The sequence below is a fragment of the Nyctereutes procyonoides genome, unplaced genomic scaffold (genome assembly GCF_905146905.1).
Source record: "Nyctereutes procyonoides isolate TBG_1078 unplaced genomic scaffold, NYPRO_anot_genome, whole genome shotgun sequence".
NCBI classification, from domain to species: Eukaryota; Metazoa; Chordata; class Mammalia; order Carnivora; family Canidae; genus Nyctereutes; species Nyctereutes procyonoides.
Window position 1 is genome coordinate 26,291,755 of NW_026575020.1, and position 22,304 is coordinate 26,314,058.

General features: G+C 41.9%; 1 protein-coding gene across 1 annotated transcript; it reads left to right on the forward strand.

Moving 5' to 3' along the window:
* The first annotated feature begins 15,060 nt into the window (after positions 1–15,060).
* LOC129512189 (cellular retinoic acid-binding protein 2-like) lies at positions 15,061–16,091 on the forward strand. The gene has a single exon (XM_055329452.1). It carries the CDS (start codon positions 15,212–15,214, stop codon positions 15,626–15,628), a length of 417 nt encoding a protein of 138 aa, XP_055185427.1. The 5' UTR covers positions 15,061–15,211; the 3' UTR covers positions 15,629–16,091.
* Positions 16,092–22,304: the final 6,213 nt, after the last annotated feature.

Sequence of the window (22,304 nt, forward strand, 5' to 3'; positions counted from 1 at the left end):
TGCCTTCAGCTCAGGTCATGATCCCAAGGTCCTGGGATCGAGTCCTGTTCATAGGGATCCTGTTTCTCCCTCTGCTAAGTCTCTGCCTCTCTCTGTGTGTCTCTCATGAATTAAAGAAGAAGCAGCAGCTGCCGTTAATCCCTTCTGAGCCCTGGCCTCTCCACAGGGGGACATGGAGTTTTGTCCCTTTAATATAAATATTAACATTCAAGAGCTGAAACATCCCTAGGACTTCTGTAGACAAGCTCTGCTCCTCCCCATCCCAAGCCTGTCCTGACAGGAGCAAGCTTCACTCCTGCCAGACTCACCCTTTCTGACTGGTAAACTTACATCAATATTTCCACAAAATGTAGATAGTACCAACATCAATTCTTTTTGTAATTTTAAAACTTTGCCAAAAAGATTTCTATCAAGGCACTCCAATGGTGATGACCTCAGAATTTGGTCATTTGTAGAGTTTTCTCAAGCACTGACCACCGAAGGTGCCGAATAAGAACTGAGTAAGTGTATGGGCTCCTTGGCAGACCCTGCCCTACCCTAGTAATTAAGGAGAAGGATTAACATCTCCCCTCCCCTTCCACCACACCAGCCAGCATCTTTTAAAAATGAATTTCCCTTACTTGGCTTGTTCTAAATTTTCACAACTCTCTACTCTTCACACAAGACAAAGTTTTACTGCTTACCCGCCGAGTTCTGAAAAGCTGACTTCTTTGGCCAATCGTTCCTTCATCTGGAACCCCAAATCCTTTCCCTGTACCATCTTTATAATACTTACGTTTAAACACTTTATGACAGTAGGGTCAAGCAAACAAAATAAATTGGGTTCAAAGTCTCTTTCTTTTTATGGATTCTTAGAGAAGACACTAACTAGGAAAGACATCTTCAACTCTAAGTTTTCATGTGTACCCAAATTACCAGGTGGGACCAGATATTACTAAGGATGTAATTATTCCAGGAAAACCTGACCTTGTGCAAAACTGTGTGGCACATTTCACAGAACATTGCCATGTCCAAGTTAGATAATGCACCGGGCTTTATATTGGCAGCTGTGAAAATCAACCCTCTCCTCAGGCTCGCCCTGTTACCATTCTCAGGATGTCAGATTATCAAAGTTATCTAACTTGAACATGGCCGCCAAAATACTGGAGGATTCCACAACTTAAATAATGCTGGAAACATATTACTTGCCACTGGTAACCTATGCCTGGTGCATAAGCTGTACTGAGCCAAGCACGACAAAGAAAAGTTTTATCCCTTTGAGACTCATGTCTTGTGAGGGAATCCTTGTGTTACACTTTCACAAATTAGCAATTGAAGATAACTTTTTTATTGGTTAAAAAATATGTATGTTTATGGTATTGTTACACTGTGTTACGTGGCTAGTACCGTTCCCATTTATACAAGAATAGAATAAAAGAACATTTAGAGTTATCTGCACATTTTAACACGTTGGTGACACATACCAGGGATCTGCCTCTTGGTGGTCGTGTGACTTCACCAAGGTATTTAACCTGTATGAGCTTCAAGTTCTTTGTCAAGACAGTGGGAAAAATAATAACATCCTCCCTACAAAGTCATTGTGAGGAGTAGATAAAGTATGTGAAGCAGCCACACAGTAAGCTCTTAATTAGCACTAGCTATTATTATTAATAATACAGGCTGGGCAGGCATAATAAATAAAAACAGCCTCAGCATATAATATCGTTCCAGCAAGAATCGTAGCTAAGGGCATTTCTGTGGTTGAGTTGCAAGCACCATCTAAGAAGGTTCGAGTTTGCTTCTTTGTGAATCCAAGAGCAGTGTGTTTTACTATCATCATTTGTAAATGAATTTAGTAATGAACTGATGTCTTGGTTCTGGGTCCCTTGAGAGCTAACTCTGAGACAAAAGCTTTTGCTGCAAGTAGTTTAATTCAAGGTGATCTCAGGGAGCACAGTAAGGAAATGAGTAAGGAAAGGATAACGAATAAAGGGTATGTTAATAAACAAGTTAGGGCTGTGGGTGACTGTCCTATGGACCCTTTGACAGGCTCTGTGGAGCACACCTCAGAATCAACTCATGAGGAGAAGGAAGCTTAGATATTTATCCATTAACTTCTTTCCATCATAAGTTAAGGAACACTCTTGAGGTATTGACTCCCCAGCATCTCCAGTCCATCCTATGAGGGTGGAGTTCACTCTTTTAATCCAGCTATGAACATTCCTGACTCTCAGGAAGTCGCCGGTTTGCTATACGGGAACTGTTTGCAGGTGACCTCTAGGCAGGCCAAAGGCATGTGAGCAGGGCACCAATATCAACTTCTATTTCTAAAGGATATTAAGAAATAACGATTAATTATTCTTAGGTGTGATAATAGAATTGTAGTTATGTACGAGAATGTCCTAATTCTTAGGAGATACCTGCTGAAATATTTATGGCTTAAGTGCCACGAGGATTGCAATTAACTTTCAAATGATTCAGCAAAAATACACATACAGGCAGCTCTGGTGGCTCAGCGGTGTACGCCACCTTCAGCTCAGGGCGTGATCCTGGAGACCCAGGATTGAGTCACCTGTCGGGCTCCCTGTGCGGAGCCTGCTTCTCCCTCTGCCTGTGCTGTGCCTGTGCCTCTGCCTCTCTCTGTGTGTGTGTCTCTCATGATTAAATAAATAAAAATCTTTTAAAAAATAAAATAAGAATAAACATACAAACACACACAAAACAAATAGCAAAAATTCACACCTACTGAATCTAGAATCTAGATAGGGTAAATAGATGCTCAGTTTCAACCTTTCTGCATACTTGACATTTTCATAACTAAAATGTTTTTTTTTTTCATAACTAAAATGTTAAGGGAAATTATTTAGCGATATTTATTGAGTATCTCCTATGTGCTGAATACCCTACACACTGGGAGTGCCATCCAAGCCAACATGGTGTCTTTATCATGAATAAATAAAAGACTTTGCTTCTCAAGTCACTCTCCTGACATCTGTGGAAAATTGCTTTACTAACTATATAAATCTATGATGTCTACAAGATGAATGATTCTTCCTGAATTCCACAACAGTAAGTGGGTAACCTGAGAGATATAAAGATGCACAAAGCAAAGCTTCTCTCTTAAAGGGTCTTCTCATCTTAAAGGGAAAGTTAATAATGATTAGGAGCCAGACAGCATGCACTCAGTGCTGGAGAGGCATTTCACATTTTTAAAAAATGATATCATGGCGCCCCTTCTGGAGAGTCAAAGAAGTGATGAGATTTGTCTAAGGTCAAAAAAGCCATTTCTGGAACATTCTTCTTTCCTAAAACTGACAGAAAAGGTAAACAATTTTTGCCACAAATAGTTAAGCCTCGTAGTTAACCATTAAGCCCAAGTAGTTTGGCTGGTTGGAGTATTAACAGTGTCTATACTTCACATCTTCCACAAGTACATCAGGCCGAGAGGGAGAGGAGAGAGGCAGACTTGAATCTGGAAATTCTTTGGAGTAGAAACCAATCTGGTCCACATCAGTCCCATGCATTTCTGGACAGAGGAGGGGGGTCTGAGAACTGGCATCCACAGCCTGCTGATTTAGGTGAGCAGAACAAACACCTGGAGAGGGGCACCTGGGTGGCTCAGGTGGTTAAGCAGCTGCCTTCAGCTCAGGTCATGATCCCAGGGTCCTGGGGTTAAGCCCTGTGTTGGGCTCCCTGCTCCCCGGGGTGTCTGCTTTTTCCCCTGCCCCTGCTCATGCTCTCTCTCTCCCTTGCTTTTTCTCTGTCAAATAAATAAACAAAATCTCTTTAAAAGAAAGAAACAAACAAACACCTGGGGAGTCTCCAGGCACCTTTCCTTCATCAGTTCTGATGAGACTCAGATGTTCATCTTTAACAACCTACCAGGTGACTGACACAGTGTTCAGGTTTCTCATTTTGAGAACCACAAACTATGGGACTAAATGTTGATGAGAGTGATGGAGGTGGGAGCCCCTCAACTAAGGGGGACGTGCCTAGAGCAGTGCCTACTGAATGACAGGACTCAAGGAATATTAGCAAAAGAAGAAGAGGGAGGGAAGGAGTAAGGAAAGGAGGGAAGGAACGGAGGGAAGAGAAAGGAAGGGGGAAAGAGATGGGGAGAATACCCACTTGGAGATAAATTAGGGATGCAGGTTGGGTGCTCCCCTGGAAGAGACTGTGTACACAGGGCTGTCTGTAGGAGATGGACTCTGCAGGTGCATGGGCCTCACAGTACCTCCCGTGGTATGGGAATGAAGAACGGGAGAGGAAAATAAGCAACCAGCACGTCAGAAAGGTCTGAGAGGCACAATTTTTAAGCCATTTTTAACCAGTGCCATTCTCAAAGGTCTTCGAGCCACAGCCTTCACATCTGCTGTGACGGAGGCAACAGATGGCTGGAGGGTTGCAAGCCTGGAGGATCATCTAGCTGGGTCACAGGGAATTCATTGAGGGTTTTAAAGTGACAGAAAAGCTAGAAATCTGGCAGTCACAGCCTAGCAACAATAGAGTGGTTCTTTGAGCAATGCAGGAAAACTTGTGGTGACTTTACTATCCAGAATCTGACACGGAGCCCACTAAACCACTTAAACTCAGGGGCACCTGGCTGACTTGCTCAGAAGAACACATGACTTGATATTGAGGTCATATGTTCAAGCCTCACGTTGGGTGTAGAGATTACCAAAACATAAATAATCTTTTAAAAAATTTTTAAAAATAAATACATTGCTTATACTCACTCAGTCATGGGACTTCAGAATTTCTAGCTTAACCAGTGATTAATAATCCTCTAACTTCCCAATCTCCATTGGATTTCTTCATCATCAAAAATCTTAGACCTTAAATCGAGACCTGAAAGGCCACCTGTCTAGGGCTGGCAGATTTAGCAAATAAAAATACAGGACACCCTGTTATTTTTTTTAAAATATGTTTTTAAATTTATTCATTCATGATAGACACAGAGAGAGAGAGAGAGAGAGAGAGAGGCAGAGACACGGGCAGAGGGAGAAGCAGGCTCCATGTGGGGAGCCCGATGCGGGACCTGATCCCAGGACTCCAGGATCAGACCCTGGGCCAAAGGCAGGCGCCGAACAGCTGAGCCACCCAGGGATCCACTCCCACCCCTGTTAAATTTTAATTCCAGGTAAACAATGGATACTTTTTTAGTATGATTATGTCCTGTTAACTCATGACAAAGCCAATATTTGGGATATAGTTGTACTAAAAAAAATCTGTATTTATTTGAAATTCAGATTAATTAAGTATCCTTTTATCTGGAAATCCTACCTCTATGTCTACCCTTCCTTTTTTTAAATTTTTATTTATTTATGATAGTCACACACACACACACACAGAGAGAGAGAGAGAGAGAGAGGCAGAGACACAGGCAGAGGGAAAAGCAGGCTCCATGCACCGGGAGCCCGACGTGGGATTCGATCCCGGGTCTCCAGGATCGCGCCCTGGGCCAAAGGCAGGCGCCAAACCGCTGCGCCACCCAGGGATCCCCCTTCCTTTTTTTAATAGATAAGGAAGTGCAGTCCAGAGAGGTAAAGAGACTTGTCCAAAGTGACACGGGGGTTAAAATCCATTCAGGATTTCTGGCTGCCCCACTGCATTCTTACCCAAATGCCTTATTCCAGAGTTTAATCAGCTTCTTGAACCACTATGGGTATGCCTTAGAGCATCAGTGAAATTCCTGAATTTCAGGCAAAAATTGTGTGTGTGGACATGTGCCTGTGTGCAAGTACACGTGGTTATTTTTCTGAGGAGATAGTTTCTTGCTTTTAGTTAGCCTCTCAAAGGAGTCATGATTTTTAAAAGAGCTTAAAATCCACTCCTTTACAGTATTATGCTCCACCCTCAAAATGAAGAACATCTATTACTTTGAGCTGAGGTCCCATTTCTGATTCCCCTATATGCCTTCACTCCCTGGCACAACCCTGGACCCAGTCTCCCTACGGGATGAGTAGATTTTGTCTGCAAGAATACAAAAAAAGTACCCACTACCTCGTCTACATGCCATACAGCAGAAGTCATCCTACCCTCCACAACCTACTTATATCAAAACCAAAAATTCTTCTGATCTATTCTATATTTTCCTTGTTCTACCTCTTAGAACTGACAACCCAGAGTTGACAGACTAGAACATCATTCAGGGACTAAGGAGAAGGTAGCCGTGATGTGACCTTTGAGATTGACCACTAGAGGTCCCTTCTCATCAGCAGTGATTTTGAAGTCAGACTGCTAGAAGTTAGAGATGTTTTCCTGGGCCGATGGGGAAGGTCTCTGCCTGTTACAGGCATACTGTTGTATTCTGTGCCAGGCAGGGGGGAGTAGCCATGTGATACAGCAAGAGTGATACAGAATAAAATGACCTCCTCAGAAGTTGGACAATGTCTTCCAGTATCGGGCTCAAAGGCAGAGTTTCTAAGCTTAACAGGGTTTGGAGCTTCCTCCTCCTCCAAAAGGAAAAAAAAAAAAAAAAAATCACAGGACCTTCCACTGCTCACCGTCACCAGGCAAACATCCAGCTTTCTTTGAAGCATAGTCCGGTCCGAGCTGTGTTTACTGGAAGCTAATGAAGCTTCCGCTGGAGACCCTCATTTGCACAGGCCCATTCTAAAGGCCCTGACCCTAATAGCTTTATATTTATATTGACATATTCTTTTCTTTAAAGAAGGTGATCCCCTAAGTATATAAACATCAGGCCCCTTGGGGCCTGGATGTAGCTCTTCTGGCTCCGGGAAAGGGGTGGAGGATGGTTCAAATAGAGGCAGCCCTGGAGACTAACGAGGGAGAGTTTCCTGTGAGATGAGGAAGAGGTTCGTACATGTGCCAAACAATTAGACAGCCACTTAATTTCCAAAGAACTGTAGCTGTGGGGGCACTAGAAGTGAGGGAGCTCCCTCTTGCCTGCTAGGAGCTTTCCTTGGCCAACAGGAGTTTGCCAAATCTTGAGGGCCAGGGTAGTTCACTGATGGGCCTGTAGCATCCTGTTGGCTGCTTTCTGAATAAACAAATGGCCCTGCCAACCATTGTGTAGATTTTGAGGGGGGAAATACTCCAGTCCCAGAATTCCCATGAGCTGTGATGGGCCATGAACTTTACAAAAGAGTAAATAATCAATAAGGGTTGAATGAACAATGCTGTTTGGGTGGTTTAGCATGAATCTGGAATAAAAACTAAATCAATATCTAGAACTCCAGAAGCAGATGAGGGTAAGGAGCTGGGTTTTTTGGGGTGGGTTTTTTTTTTGGGGGGGGGCAGGGTTCTGAACAAGAACTGTGCTGGAAACCTGCAGCCAGCAATGTGTTAGAACTCACTAGTACCAGCTGGTAAAAGCTGACTCTGTGCATTTCTTCTCAATTCTGCATTCAATTATTGCAACTCAGTAGTAGCTTGAAATGAGCCACATGGGGAATATTTACACCACTGAAACTGGCAACTGCTACAGTTCAGGGCTCTCCTCCCCAGGACTGGTAGTTAGATCTTTACCAGCACATCGCTGCCCCTGCTTCACCCCTAAAACCTCCTTTACCCCAACCCCCCACTGACAGATCACAGAACCTGCAAGCGTGCTGCCCTGTGTGTGTATTTGTGTGTGGGTAAACACACAAAGGATCACATTTGTACACTTCCCCTTCATAGCCAGCTTGGATGTCAACAATCCTCCTTGCTCTGTGTTGACATTTTAGTGTTTTCTTACTAATTACATCCTAATTCCAGGCAGTGATCTCTCTCTCTCTCTTGAATTCACAATTGTTCTCTCCTTTACATCATGAGGACTTCAGTACCTCAGGGATTAAGGAGCTGGTTGTGAAAGCTTCTGAGGCAATGACACAGTCAGGACAGCCACTACCTTAGCTGCCCATAAGTGAGTAGTAAAGACCATATCGACAACTTGCACAGCATCGTCCAGATGGAAATCATGGTACTATTTGGTTAGTGTTCTTTCAAAATGCAGGTTCTCACCAATGCACATCCTATTCCCCTAGCACTTGGAGAAATTTGAAATGAGCATCTTTGCATCAGATGGACAAAAGCAGACAGAGAAAAGTCATGCGGCTTTCTCAGGCCAGACCCAGGAACATTATGTCACTTCTCAGCCCGAAAGTCTTAAACTGCAGAATATTATATGGGAAACATAGGGAGGGGACGGACATTTTTGTGTCTACTTTATGCAGATACTCTTGTAGCCACTAGTCTTTGAGGAGATCATTATTATCCCCAATTTCCAGACAAAAGAATGGGGGCCCAGGGATTGAAGTCATCTATTCAAGGATATCTAGCTAATAGGTAGTAGAATATTTAAGTAATAACTTGACATATTTAATGTACACACAGTTTGGCAGAACTTGCAGGAGAAACAATCCCTTGTCCTATTTCTCTCCACCTCCGCCCCTTCTAAATCTGCTCCCCAAGGCAACTTTTTTTAAGCTTTTACTATTCCTTCTGGTAGTCACCTTAATAACTCCGTCTTTAACTGATAGGCTTACTAGTAGAATGATGAGTATAGTGAATTTGTTTAGTTTGTATTATGTCTGTATCCTCATTGCCTTCGTACATCAAATATTTGTTGAAAAAATACCATCATTTGATGTATCAGTTGGCTTCCTGCTATGTAAGGTAAGGATCTAGTGTGCTAACATTTGCCTTTCACCCCCCAGACTGCTTCCCTTTAAAGCTTTATCAATATTTTTACTTCCTCAGCTAGTCCTTTATAACTCTAAGTAATGCATATACTCCTTTATTTCTTATTCCACAACTACAGATGATATCTTTGGACTCTAGTGTGAGAGTGTTGGTTTCCCTACAGATTGCCTGATTTGAGGACCCACATCTTTTCCATCCCTCTGACCACTCCTGGGCCAGCGAGTGCCCCATTTTGGAAAATATATTTGAAAATAATAGGCCCTGGGTAATGGATTTTGAACTAGAGGTATTCTTGGGCCAGTGAATATGAACAGAGAACAGTCTGAAGAAGCTGGAGTGACTTTATCAAGCTAAAGTTAAGTTTGTTCAGAATCATTAAAAAATACGCACAGACCAGAAGTCTGATAGCAGGTTATAATTTGCTGAAATTCTCCTATTGCCTAAGGTGAATTCCTGCCCTTTCTACAAAACAGGACTTCCATTTTATATTAGGAATTCAATCGGTCCAAGAAACTAGTAGATACTCTGGGGTCTATCAACACAAAATCCCCGAGCAATGCCCTCCCATGTGTGCCCCAAGCCAAGTTATTTCCTTGGCATGCTGTGAAAAGGAGAGTGGGAGCTGAACATAGCCCTGGCATAAGCCTGGGTGTGGGTTTCATTAGAGAAAGTAATTGACACCGGGGAGCAGAGGCCATGAAAGGAAAACAGACATGGCCTTTGTTTCCCAGGGCCCTCTGGCTGACATTACACACACAACACAAACACTGTCCACGTTGGTGCTTGATACAGACTTTTTGTTTGTGTCCAGTCCCTGCCTTCTTCCAGAAGACAGGTTTACTTGTCTTTTATCTGGACTTCCAAGTCCCGTTCTCTGTTCTTAAAGTACCTGCTGGCTCTGCATATCTGAGTAAGACAAGGGCTTGACCTACACATCTTGAACCTGTCAGGCTTTTGGACTTCAGCAACACCCAGGACAGATGGCAGGAGAGCTCAGTTCAGAGCCCCACAGGCACCTGTTGGTCCTGTTATCTAAAGAAAACTCCAAGGACTAGCCCCTGTCCTGACGTAGCTCCATCCCTAAGTTCAGCAGGAATGTCCTCCTCTCTGCAGATTGCAGAGTTGCCAGTGAGAACCCTGGCAATGTTTGCTTTAACTCTTTGCCCTGCATTTAGAGACAATACATGCCTACTAGAAGAATATCATAGGGAGTAGTAGGGGAGTTCAGGTCATGGCAAGACTAGATTGTATACATTTAGGGTCTGGCCTTGAACAACGCCACATCATTAGTTAGGACTAGAATCACTTAGGAGTAACAAAAAAATCTAGAAATGACTTAAATATGCAAATCTATTGCTCTCTCCCATATTTAAGAAGTCCAGAGATAGTCATCCCAGGATTGGTAAGGTGTGCCACCGTACCCTTCTTACATATTGCTTTATCCTTCATGGCTTCTATTCCCAAAGTTATCTCAACATGGCTGCTAGACTTCCAGTCATTGCATCCACATTGTAGCCAACACAAGGGAAGAGGGTGAAACTTGCTTCCTCTTTTAAAGCTATTTCCTGGAAGTTGCCTGTACCAACTACTTACATTGCTCATAACAATAGCTACTGCTTATACCCCATTAGCCAAAACATAGTTATGTGACTACATCTAACTGCAAGAAGACTGATCATTGTGGTTTTTACTCCAGGCAGCTCCATGCCCAGCTAATAATAATAAGTACAGAGGAAATGGAGGTTGAAGGACAACCAGCTCTTTCTAATCCCTGATGGAGCAGATCAATAAGACCCTTGCTGCCCCAACTCAGGACACTCTTGTTTTAGTTGACTGGCTGAAACAAACATTACACATATTTGAGAGCCAACTCCCAAGGATAAAGATGAAGCATCCTCTCAGGTCAAACCCACTCCACTGACCTCTCAGGTCACGCCAGACCAACTCCATTTGAGGGATTGGCATAATTAGTATCTCAATGTATCCTGGCTAAGAGGGCATGCTACCCAAAGATAACCTTTGTCCCTGCCACTGGAAAGAAGATCAATAGGCCCAGACCTGTCCTACCACATACCCATGCCAACTGAAGAAGGCAGGGTTGGAAACCCACCAGCTCTATAATAGATATGTACCCAAGGGCATTGGACTCCTAATGAGGATCTGACTTAGACCTTGGACCTATCTCCAATGACTAACATGGTTGGTCAAGATATGCCTTCTAGATCACAGAGCACTGAGAATTCAGGCTATGCCAATTGAAGGAGTATAGAGCTTCACTGACCAAGACCTGGTGAATCATGGGGGCACCCCTGGTCCGGGTAAAGTCACACCCATGCAAGTATATGGATACTGTGGCAGGCAGTCTCTGAGAGGACCTCAATGATCCCTCCTCCTGGTATCCATACTTGTGTGTAATTGTTTTTCCTCGTGAGTGGCCAGGACTTACTGCCTAATTTCTAACAATAGAATATGGCAGAAGCTATGGGATGTCACTGCTGAGATTAGGTTACAAATCTAACTCTATCTCGCTCTCCATCTGAGCACTTACCAAGAGAATCCAGTTGCCGTTGTGAGATGCCCTGGGGGAGGTCCACATGGCAATGAACTGTCTCCAGCCAACAGCCAGGGATGATCGAGGCCTGCCAACAGCTACCTGAGTGAGCTTGGAAATGGATCCTTCTCCAGTCAAGCCCTGAGATGGCTGCAGCCCTCACTAATAACTTGACTGCAATTTCGTGAGGAACCCTGAACCAGAGTCACCCAGCTAAGCTTCACCCAGATTCTTGCCCCACAGAAACTGTGAGAGCATAAATGTTTATTGTAAATTGCCAAGTCTTGGGGTAATTATTTATGCAGTGATAAATAACTAATATAGGTTGCTTACATCTTCTTAAGAAACTCTGTGAGTTTATTCCCATTTTCAACTTTTAAGATTTGTTGCTATGTCAGTCTTGAAGTGCCGGGTTGAGGCCATACAAGCATGTGAACACAGAGCTGAGATAATCCCCTTGAAATTAGAGAAATATCTCTACATGCAGTATAAGTGTCACAAGGAAATACTATAAATCACTTTCTTTATTTAAAAAAAATGTGTGGGAGCACCCTTCTGCAGCAGACAACATGCCTCCACTTAGAGAAGCAGTCTTGTTTCTTCTCGAAACATGCTGAAAAGGCATTCACTCATTGGTTATATTGCATATTTGCAATCTCCTCTCTTTCCTTCAGCCCTGAGTCAAGGTCAGGGCACCTATTGTTTGCTTTGTTCTCTGTGAGGGAAGCGGTGTGTGGATTGTCATTCCGGTGCAACCTTTTATTCCTAGAATAATGCTCTTCTTTACTAAGCATATGGCCACGTTTCCAACAATACCGACTCCAACATATATTTTTTTCACAAAATGATTATTATAGATGAAAACTCTTCTCCCATAGCAAGAATCTGCAGTGATGAATAGAATAAAATGCCATGGACCAGGATGCCTGGGTGGCTCAGTGGTTGAGCATCTGCCTTTGGTTCAGGGCATGATCCCAGGGTACCATGACCAAGTCCCGCACCTGGCTCCCTACAAGGAGCCTGCTTCTCCCTCTGCCTATGTCTCTGCCTCTCTCTGTGAGTATCTCATGAATAAATAAATATAATCTTTTGAAAAAAATGTCATGGAGCATTTTTCCCTTCCTATATGTAGCCACAAATACCAAGGGCAGTTTTGTACCTAGAACAGCAGCCTTTTCCTTCCTGTGTGAAGGGAAGTATTTTTTAGGATGCACACGATACTAATTGCTCTTTTACACTGCATGTTGTTGAATTTTTGCAACAGCCTAGAACATTACTGGATAAACAACTTTTGTTTGCTTTCTCTTTGAGCATAAATTGTGTAATTAGCCCTGTGATTGGATTTATACCTTTTTGGCAATAAAATGATTTATAGCCTTGTTTTGTTGCAAAAGTGTAGGTTTTTTAAAAATATTTATTTATTTATTTATGATAGACATAGAGAGAGAGAGAGGCAGAGACACAGGAGGAGGGAGAAGCAGGCTCCATGCGGGGAGCCGGTCGTGGGACTCCATCCTGGGACTCCAGGATCGCGCCCTGGGCCAACGGCAGGCACCAAACCACGGAGCCACCCAGGGATCCCAAAAGTGTAGGTTTTAATAATGTTGCTATAATTATAATATTTTCTGTCTGCTGTTAGAAACAAAATTTATAAATTTGGAAAGTATTATTTTGTTCTTATTCTAGAAAAATACTACTTCTTTATTGAGAGGTCACCATGTTTTGTTTGAAAAAGACAATAAAAAGTCATGGTGGCTTTATGTTTATATCTGAACAAGTTCATAATAAACAATACACTGAAGAATAGGGATGAATAAACTGCTAGCCCAGTAATATCCAATTTTCAGATACTCAGTATCCCTTTTACTATTTGTACTATTTTTGCTTTCTTGTGCAAAATAATCACATTTTCAGAAGCTTATCCTATAACATACAATCATACTCTATATTTTCGCTAGAGTCCTAGTCACTATTTTTTTCTTAAAGATTTTATTTATTTACTCATGAGAGACACAGAGAGAGGCAGAGACATAAATAGAGCGAGAAGCAGGCTCCATGCAGGAAGCTCAACATGGGACTCGATCCCCAGACCCCGGGATCACGCCCTGAGCCAAAGGCAGATGCTCAACCACTGAGCCACCCAGGCAGCCTCTATTCAACTTTATAATGCTATTTTGATTTATTGCATTCACATTACTATATTCGTGATTTTTATTTTATTTTATTATTTTTATTTTTAGAGAGGAAGGGGAAAGGGTAGAAGAAAAGGGAGAGAGAGAATCTTAAGCAGTCTCCATGCCTAGCACAGAGCCCAACGCTGGGCTTGATCTCACGACCCTGAGATCATGACCTGAGCCGAAATCGAGAGTTGATTATGTAACCAACCGAGTTACTGAGGCACCCCTATTTGTGATTTTTAAAAAATCTTTAATAACAGGCTGATTGAGATATAATTCACATAAAATTTGCCCTTTGAAAATGTGCAGCTTAGTGGTATTCAGAATATTCGTAGACTGTTGCAACCATCACTGTTATCAAATTTTAGATCATTTTCATCATCCCAAAGAGAAACCCTCTACCCATTAGTAGTCACTCTCTAGTCCCCCTTCCCTCCAGCCTCTGAAAACCACTAATCTACTTTCTATCTCCATGGATTTGCTTATTCTGGACATGTCCAATGAATGTAATCACACAACATGTGGTCTTTTATGTCTGACTTCCTTCATTTAGCATGATATTTTCAAGATTCATCCATTCTGTAGCATGTATCTTTTTAATGGCCAAATATTACTCCATTATATGAATATGACAGATTTTGCTAATTCCTTCATCAGTTCATAGACAATTAGATTGTTTCCACTTTTTAGCTATCATGAGTAATACTGCTATGGACATTCATGTACAGGTTTTTGTGTGGACATGTGTTTTTATTTCTCTTATGTATATACATATGAGAGGAATTGCTTGGTCTTTTTTTTTTTTTTATGATAGTCACACAGAGAGAGAGAGAGAGGCAGAGACACAGGCAGAGGGAGAAGCAGGCTCCATGCACCGGAAGCCCAATGTGGGATTCAATCCCGGGTCTCCAGGATCACGCCCTGGGCCAAAGGCAGGCGCTAAACCACTGCGCCACCCAGGGATCCTTTTTTTTTTTTTTTTTTTTTTTTTTTTTAGAATTGCTTGGTCTTATGATAACTCTATGTTTAACATTTTGAGAAGCTTCCAAATTGTACCATTTTACAATCCCCCCAGCAAGAAGTGAGGGTTATGATTTTTCTGCATATTCATCATTTGTTGTTATCTGCCTTTTCTTTTTTTTTTAATTTTTTATTTATTTATGATAGGCACAAAGTGAGAGAGAGAGAGAGAGAGAGAGAGAAAGAGAGGCAGAGACACAGGCAGAGGGAGAAGCAGGCTTCATGCACCGGGAGCCCGACGTGGGATTCGATCCGGGGTCTCCAGGATCGTGCCCTGGGCCAAAGGCAGGCGCCAAACCGCTGCGCCACCCAGGGATCCCTTATCTGCCTTTTCTTTTTTTTTTTTTTTTAAAGATTTTATTTATTTATTCAAGAGACACACACACACACACACACACACACACACACACACAGAGGAGAGAGAGGCAGAGACACAGGCAGAGGGAGAAGCAGGCTCCACACAGGGAGCTCGACGTGGGACTCGATCCCGGGACTCCAGGATCACGCCCCAGGCCAAAGGCAGGCACTAAACCACTGAGCCACCCAGGGATCCCTTATCTGCCTTTTCTATTTTAGCTATGCTAGTATGCTTAAAGCGGTAACTCATTGTGGATTAACCAAAAGATTAACAACTTTATTGAGATATAATTTATCTCCATACAATTCACCCATTTAAAGTGTACAACCCAGCTCTGGGGTTGCCCTGGGTGGGACGTGTCCTGTCCTGAGTCTCAACACCAAGCAAAGGCCACCGCAACAGCCCTTTTGACTAGAAGACTCAGCCTCCGGTGATCCAACCAAAGCATCTAAGGGGACCGCCACCCGCACCTCTACCATGCCCAACTTCTCTGGCAACTGGAAGATTATCCAATCGGAAAACTTTGAGGATTTGCTCAAAGTGCTGGGGGTGAACGTGATGCTGAGGAAAATCGCTGTGGCCTTGGCTTCCAAGCCAGCAGTGGAGATCAAACAGGAGGGAGACACATTCTACATCAAGACCTCCACCACGGTGCGGACCACGGAGGTCAACTTCAAGGTCGGGGAAGAGTTTGAGGAGCAGACTGTGGACGGCAGACCCTGTAAGAGCCTGGTGAAGTGGGAGAGCGAGAACAAAATGGTCTGCGAGCAGAGGCTTTTGAAGGGAGACGGCCCCAAGACCTCCTGGACCAGGGAGCTGACCAACGACGGGGAGCTGGTCCTGACCATGACAGCTGATGATATCGTGTGCACCAGGGTCTACGTCCGAGAGTGAGCAGCTGGCTGTGGGTCCAGGAGCTGCCAGAGCCAGCCCCCAGCACCACCAGCCTCCCCCCTCAACTTGCCCTGCCTCACTGCCGCCCCCCGCCGCCCCCCCCCCCCCCCCCCGGGCTGCCCCTCCTCCTTTCCTCCTAGGCTAGCTCTCCCCTCCCCCTGCTCACTTCTGGGGATGCTGGGATGCCTCCAGCGGGATTCTGCTTTTTAGGGCCCCTACTCACACCCTCCCCCAACAAAGAGGGATGGATGGCAAGAGCCCACATCACCCGTTCCAGAATCACTCCCCCTCCCTAGCCAGCAGTCACGAACCTGCCCAAAGCACAGCCTCTCTTTCTGCAGTGACCTGAGGGCCCCAGTGTGAAAGGTGATCCTCTGGCTTCCACCCCTTGTCCCTGTAGCCTACACAGTGTAGAATATTTATTGGTTAATTTTATTAAAATGTTTTAAAAAAAATAAATAAAGTGTACAACCCAGGATCACCTGGCTGGCTCAGTTGGTGGAGCATGTGACTCTTGATCTTGGGGTTGTGGGTTGAAGCCCCACGTTGGGAGTAGAGATTACTTAAAAATAAGATCTTTTTTTTTAAGTGTACAATCCAGTGGTTTTTCATACATTCGCAGTTGCACAACCATCACCGCAATCAGTTTTAGAACACTTTCATCATCCTCAAAACAAACTCCATTCCCTTTAGCAATCTCATTGTGGTTTTCATTTGCATTTCCCTCATGAATAATAATGTTGAACATCTTTTCATGTGCTTATTGGCCATTTGTGTATTGTGTTTGGAAAAATGCTCAAATCTTTTACCCATCTTCTTTTTTTAAAGATTGTTTGTTTATTGAGAGAGCGTGAAAAAGAGAGAGTGAATATGAGTGGGGGAAGGGGCAGAAGGAGAGGGACAAGCAGACTCCCTGATGAGCTCAGAGCCTGATGATGATGTGGGGCTCAATCCCATGACCCTGAGATCATGACCTGAGTGGAAACCAAGTGTCAGACACTCAACTAACTGAGCCACCCTCGCTCCTCTTGGCCATTTTCAATTGAGTTATTTTTCTTGTAAGATTCTTTATATATTCTAAATACAAATCCCTTAACAGGCATATGATTTATGCCTGTTTTATCCCATTCTGTGGGTTGTCCTTCTGCTACCTTGATAGTGTCCTTTGAAGCACAAATGTTTTTAATTTTGAAGATGTATAATTTACCTATTTTTTCTGTCACTTGTGCTTCTGATATCATATCTAAGACAACATTGCCTAATCCAAAATCATAAAAATTTACCCATTTTTTTTGAATTACACATTTTTTGAATTACACATTTTTTGAATTACACATTTTTTCTCTTACAAAAAGACTAGTATTCCAAAATTCTTGACCTTTTCCATTATGACAAGTGACTTTCAATGCTATGCTACCTAGCAGATATTAAAATAATAAATACATTTAGACATATCTTTAAAAGAAAAGGTAGTGCAACGTAAAAGTAACTGCTTTTGCAAAGAAATTCTTTTTATTGAGAGACCATTTTGAAAATGGATGTCTGGAGATGTTTCCATTGTTATTTTATTCCTGAAATTAATATAACTGCATCATCACCTAGGAAACATTTGAATCTTTATGTGTAAAAAATTTTGGAAACAAAGTCCTCTAATCTAGTCATATTCCAGACATACAATTACAATGCCTTTCAATTGGCTTGCAAGAACAACTCTTTGACATCAGTAAATTTATTGGCTGAATTTTGATAAAACCTGGCATAATTGGTGGATGGAAGTGAATATTAGGATTTAATAATGCATTTTGGTGCATTTTAATACTATATTACTTTGTATCTTTTTCAGCTATGATGATGAATAAAAGCTTTTTTCAAAATAAACCAAAGTTAGAAATGTACTTGTGAACCTGAGTCACTAATTATTGAACCAATGTTAAAACAAAAACAGTGATATTTATTCATGTATACAGAGAACAAAAATGTTTTGTATGTCTGAGAAATCAAATAAAAATTTAAATAAGAGTAGTCATTTCCTCTCTATTTCCTTTTAATTTATATTATTATGCACATTTTACAATGTTTGTATATGTTTAGTCCTACGTACATTACTTAGAAATAAGTAAATATACTAGAGATTCGTACTCAAGCATTTTTATTGAGAGGGTGTGCTCTCAAAAGAATTTGAGGGATGCCTGGGTTGCTCAGTGGTTGAGTGCCTGTTTTCAGCTCAGGTTATGGTCCCGTGGTCCTGAGATCAAGTTCTGCATGAGGCTCCGCATAGGGAGCCTGCTTCTCCCTCTGCCTATGTCTCTGCCTCTGTCTCTCTGTGTCTCATGAATAAATAAATAAAATATTTTTTAAAAATTGAAAACCACTGCTTAGAAAGAGAAGTCTGAGCCTATGTACAAGATAAAGGAAGGGGGGGGGGCAAGATGTTAGGACAGGGGTGCGTGGGTGACTCAGTGGTTGAGTCTTTGGTTTCTCCCTCTGCCTATGTCTCTGTCTCTCTCTGTGTCTCTCATGAAAAAAATACACTAAATCTTAAAAAAAAAAAAAAAGATGTTAGGACAAGAGACCAGTCAACACTTCTGCCACACAACATTCCAGGTCAGTGGTAATAAGAAGCTGAATTAGGGTGGTGTCATTTTGGGTGGAAAGGGACAGATACCAGAAAATGAGGTGAAAAGAAGACAGAGCAATAAGCTTTGGTGACTAATGGCATTTAGAAAGCCAGGAGAGGGAGACATCAATGACTGAAACAAAAGAAGAAAGAGTTATTGGGTCATAAAACAATGGATTTCATTTTAAACCTTCCAGTTTTGATTGCCTTTGAGACCTTAAGAGAGAAGATCAAAGGAGCAATTAGAAAAAAAGACAGTGGGTGACAGAGGCTAAAAACAACTTTCCAGTCCATATGTTTTACAGTTCTAACATATTGCTGTAAAGATAATACACATTCATGGGAACCAACAGATTTGACTTCTTAAAATATGAGTACCCTTTAGAGACACACACATCCTCTTTCTCCTTCAGGACTTCCCAGTGTAGCAGAAAATAGGTGAGAAAGAGAATCCAGAGGCTTAGTGTGGAGACACCGCTCTGGGAAACTCAGATTCCAAACCCACTCTACCACTTAAGGCAACTTGGAGACTTATTTAACACTTTTAAGACTTAGTCTCCCCATTATTAAGTGATGGCCTAATAATAATTATTTTACATAGTTATTGTGCTCATTGAATGAGCTGCCTAAAGAACTTATGTCCTTGCTTTGTACAGTTTTGAAGCATTATTTAAACATTAAATAAAAATTAGTTCTAATTATTGTCTGGTCTCTGTAGTTCCTGGAAAACAAATTGACTGCTGTGTTATCTTTTATCTCAGCCTACTACATCAGAGACTTCACATTCACATTCTTATAAAGTCTGGACCTTGTGTTACATCTGTCTCAAGATAAGTGTTGTTTTCTTCCTTCATTATTACTATAAACAGTGACACCCATTTGCATGTTTGTTTTTTTAATGTTTCATATAAAAACTATAAATATACTCACATTCACATGTACACACACACACACATTCACACATACACTAAAGACCATATGAGACCTGAACTGAAAAAGAACATTAAAATGTCCATATTTGGATCATACCTATAGTAATGATTATTATCTTTATGTTGTAGACTGGGTGTGTCTCCCCAAAATTCATATGTTGAAATCCTAACTCCCAATGTGATGGCTTTAGGGGGTGGGGCCTTTAGGAGGTGATAAGGTCATAAGGATGGAGCCCTCATGAATGGGATTAGTGCCTTTATAAAAGAGACCTCATGGAGTTCTTTTGCCTCTTCTATCATGTGAGGACACAGTGAGAAGACAGCTATTTATGAACCAGGAAGTGAACTTTCACCAGACACTGAATCTCCTGGCAACTTGATCTTGAATTTTCTAGCCTCCAGAACTAAGATAAATAATTTTGTTTGTAAGCCATCCAGTCTATGGTATTTTTGCTATAGCAGCTCAAACTTAGACATTTTACATCTATATAGAATTTTGCAGTCGTAGAAATGAAACACATTGAAAAAAGACAATGGAAATCCACGATGTATATACTTGGTGTCCCTGAGTAGAGAGCTGAGCAAATGGAGAATAAAAATATTCAAAGAGAGGGATCCCTGGGTGACGCAGCGGTTTGGCAACCACATCGGGCTCTCGGTGCATGGAGCCTGCTTCTCCCTCTGCCTGTGTCTCTGCCTCTCTCTCTCTCTCTCTGTGTGACTATCATAAATAAATAAAAAAATAAAAAATAAATTATAAAAAATTATAAAATTTTTAACAAAATTATTAAAAAAATATTCAAAGAGAAAAGTAGTTTCCTGAAATGAAGAACAGAATCTACAAATTTAAATCATACACTGTGTTGTAGGAAAAATTAATGCAAGAGGCATAAAAACATGCCATAGTCACATGAAATGACTAAACTTCATGAACAAGTAAATAATTCTACATACATCTAGGCAAAAGATACAAGTCACTTGTTTTGTTTTTAAAAGATTTTATTTATTCATGAGACACACAGAGAGAGAGGCAGAGGGAGAAGCAGGCTCCCCACAAAGAGCCTGATGTGGGACTCGATCCCAAGACCCCAGGATCACAACCTGAGCCAAAGGCAGATGTTCAACCACTAAGCCACCCAGGCACCCCTACAAGTCACTTGTAGGAAGAGGTAAAGCTGGATTCAAACTTATTTACAGCAATGGTCCATGTCAGAAAATGATAGAGCAAAGTTTACAGAGTTTTAAGGAGAAATAAGTGTGACCCAAGAATTTTATACCCAGCCCAATTTCTACCTGTATATGAAGGCAATCAACAAATAGTCGTACTATTTGGTTAGGCTTAGCTCAGGTAAGGCATATAGAAATACTTTTTGTAATAGCTACTAATGATGAAATCCAGTCAATTAAGATATTTCAGAATAAAAACCTAGGGAATGGGGGAAACGTGATGTAATGGGGTTAGTCACGAAGTCAGATTTATGTAAATCTAGAAATAAAACAAAACAATTACAGATGTTTACAAAATAGGCCCTACATGTTTGAACAAAGAAGAGCCAGCATGCCAAAGTGAGGAGGACGTCTATGTGGTGGTGTGGCCTGTCACAGGATGTCAGAGCCTGAGTAGAGCAAAGAGGGCAACCATTCAGAGGAGCAGCCCCACACAGGGTAGGTGTCTATGCAGGGTACTGATGTTGGAGATCTGCTTGAATGCAAGAAGCTGGAGCCTTGCAGGGTGAGAAGGATATCCATATGGAGTGAGGGTGGTGGTGGTGGCAGCTAAGGGCAGATAATAATAATAATAAGGGCATCTGGCCTGAGCCAGATGGTGAAGATGTTCATGCATGGAGGTGACCTGGCGAGGGTATCAGAGGAAGTCCTCTCCATGGGAGCACTGACTGGAATAGAGTTTGAGAACTTGAGCATGGTGAAAGGGAATCTCCTTTGGAGGGCATAAAAAAGTGTTTTGTCTTTATTTGTGATTTTTCTGACAGTGTATGACTATTTTTAAAATGTACTTTTCACATAGACTATTTTTCTAACATTTCAGCTACTTATTGGAAAGGAAACAAGACACAGACAATATTTTTTAAAGTCTTATTTGATATGTATGTATACAAATGCTGGGAGTATCATATTAATCACATGATACAGATTCCTTTTAACTATGTCTTACTTTTCTAATACATAAATGCTTTCGGCTAGATCATTAAGGAATTTCATTAGGCTAATGTAAAAAAAATATTTTAATTCTACTCAAAGAATATGAAGCGGGTAGATGGTAGACACTGAGACTTCCTTGACCACTTCACTTTGCAGTGCCCATTCACCTCTTTCCTCGGCAGGTGAATAAAGCTTAGTGTTCAGGCTCCCAAGATTTCCTGGGACTCTGCTGCAAAGGCTAAACCTTGAAACCAACTATGAATTTCCTTGTGGTTTCACACTTGTTATTTTTTTTTTCTCACCTTACCACCACGCACACAGACTCAGCCTCCGTGGCTACATCGACTTTGGGTTGCTTTACTTCCTGGCTTCTGAGAAGCTGCGGCAGCAGAAGCTTTTGCTGGCTAAGCAGGGCCCCCATTACAAGCACACAAATAAGAATGTAGGCGCAAGAGAAGCACCAGTGCACCATCTGATGGTGTCTGAAGACTTTTAGTCACTGCCTCTGGGACATTTTTGCTTTAAATTCTTCCCTGTGAAAGAAAGCATGCTTTTGGGACACTAGAAAGGTCATATTGGATCAGCATAATGGTTTGGTGGACTCAGGATTTCTATCATTGGTGGTGCCATCCATCCCTACTTTGTAGTACCTACCAGTAGCAGTTCCAAACTCTTGGGTCTCCAAAACGATGCTAACCCGGGAAGTTTTGTGTGTGTGTTTGTGTGTGTGTGTGTGTGTGTGTGTGTGTGTGTGTGTGTTTAATTAATCAGTAATGAAATAAAAAGAGTAAGAATATGGGAAAACATATCCAAATGTCATTTTGGGGAAAGAACTGTTTTTTATCCTGGGGCTATGTCCTTCTTTTTTTTTTTTTTTTTTAAGATTTTGTTTTTATTTATTTGAGAGAGAGAGAGAGAGTAGAAGAAGAGGGACAAGCAGCCCTGCCCTGAGTGCAGAGCCTGAAGT

Bases quoted from the DNA above. Each gene is read 5' to 3' on its own strand.
- LOC129512189 (XM_055329452.1), top strand. From the start codon at position 15,212: ATGCCCAACTTCTCTGGCAACTGGAAGATTATCCAATCGGAAAACTTT.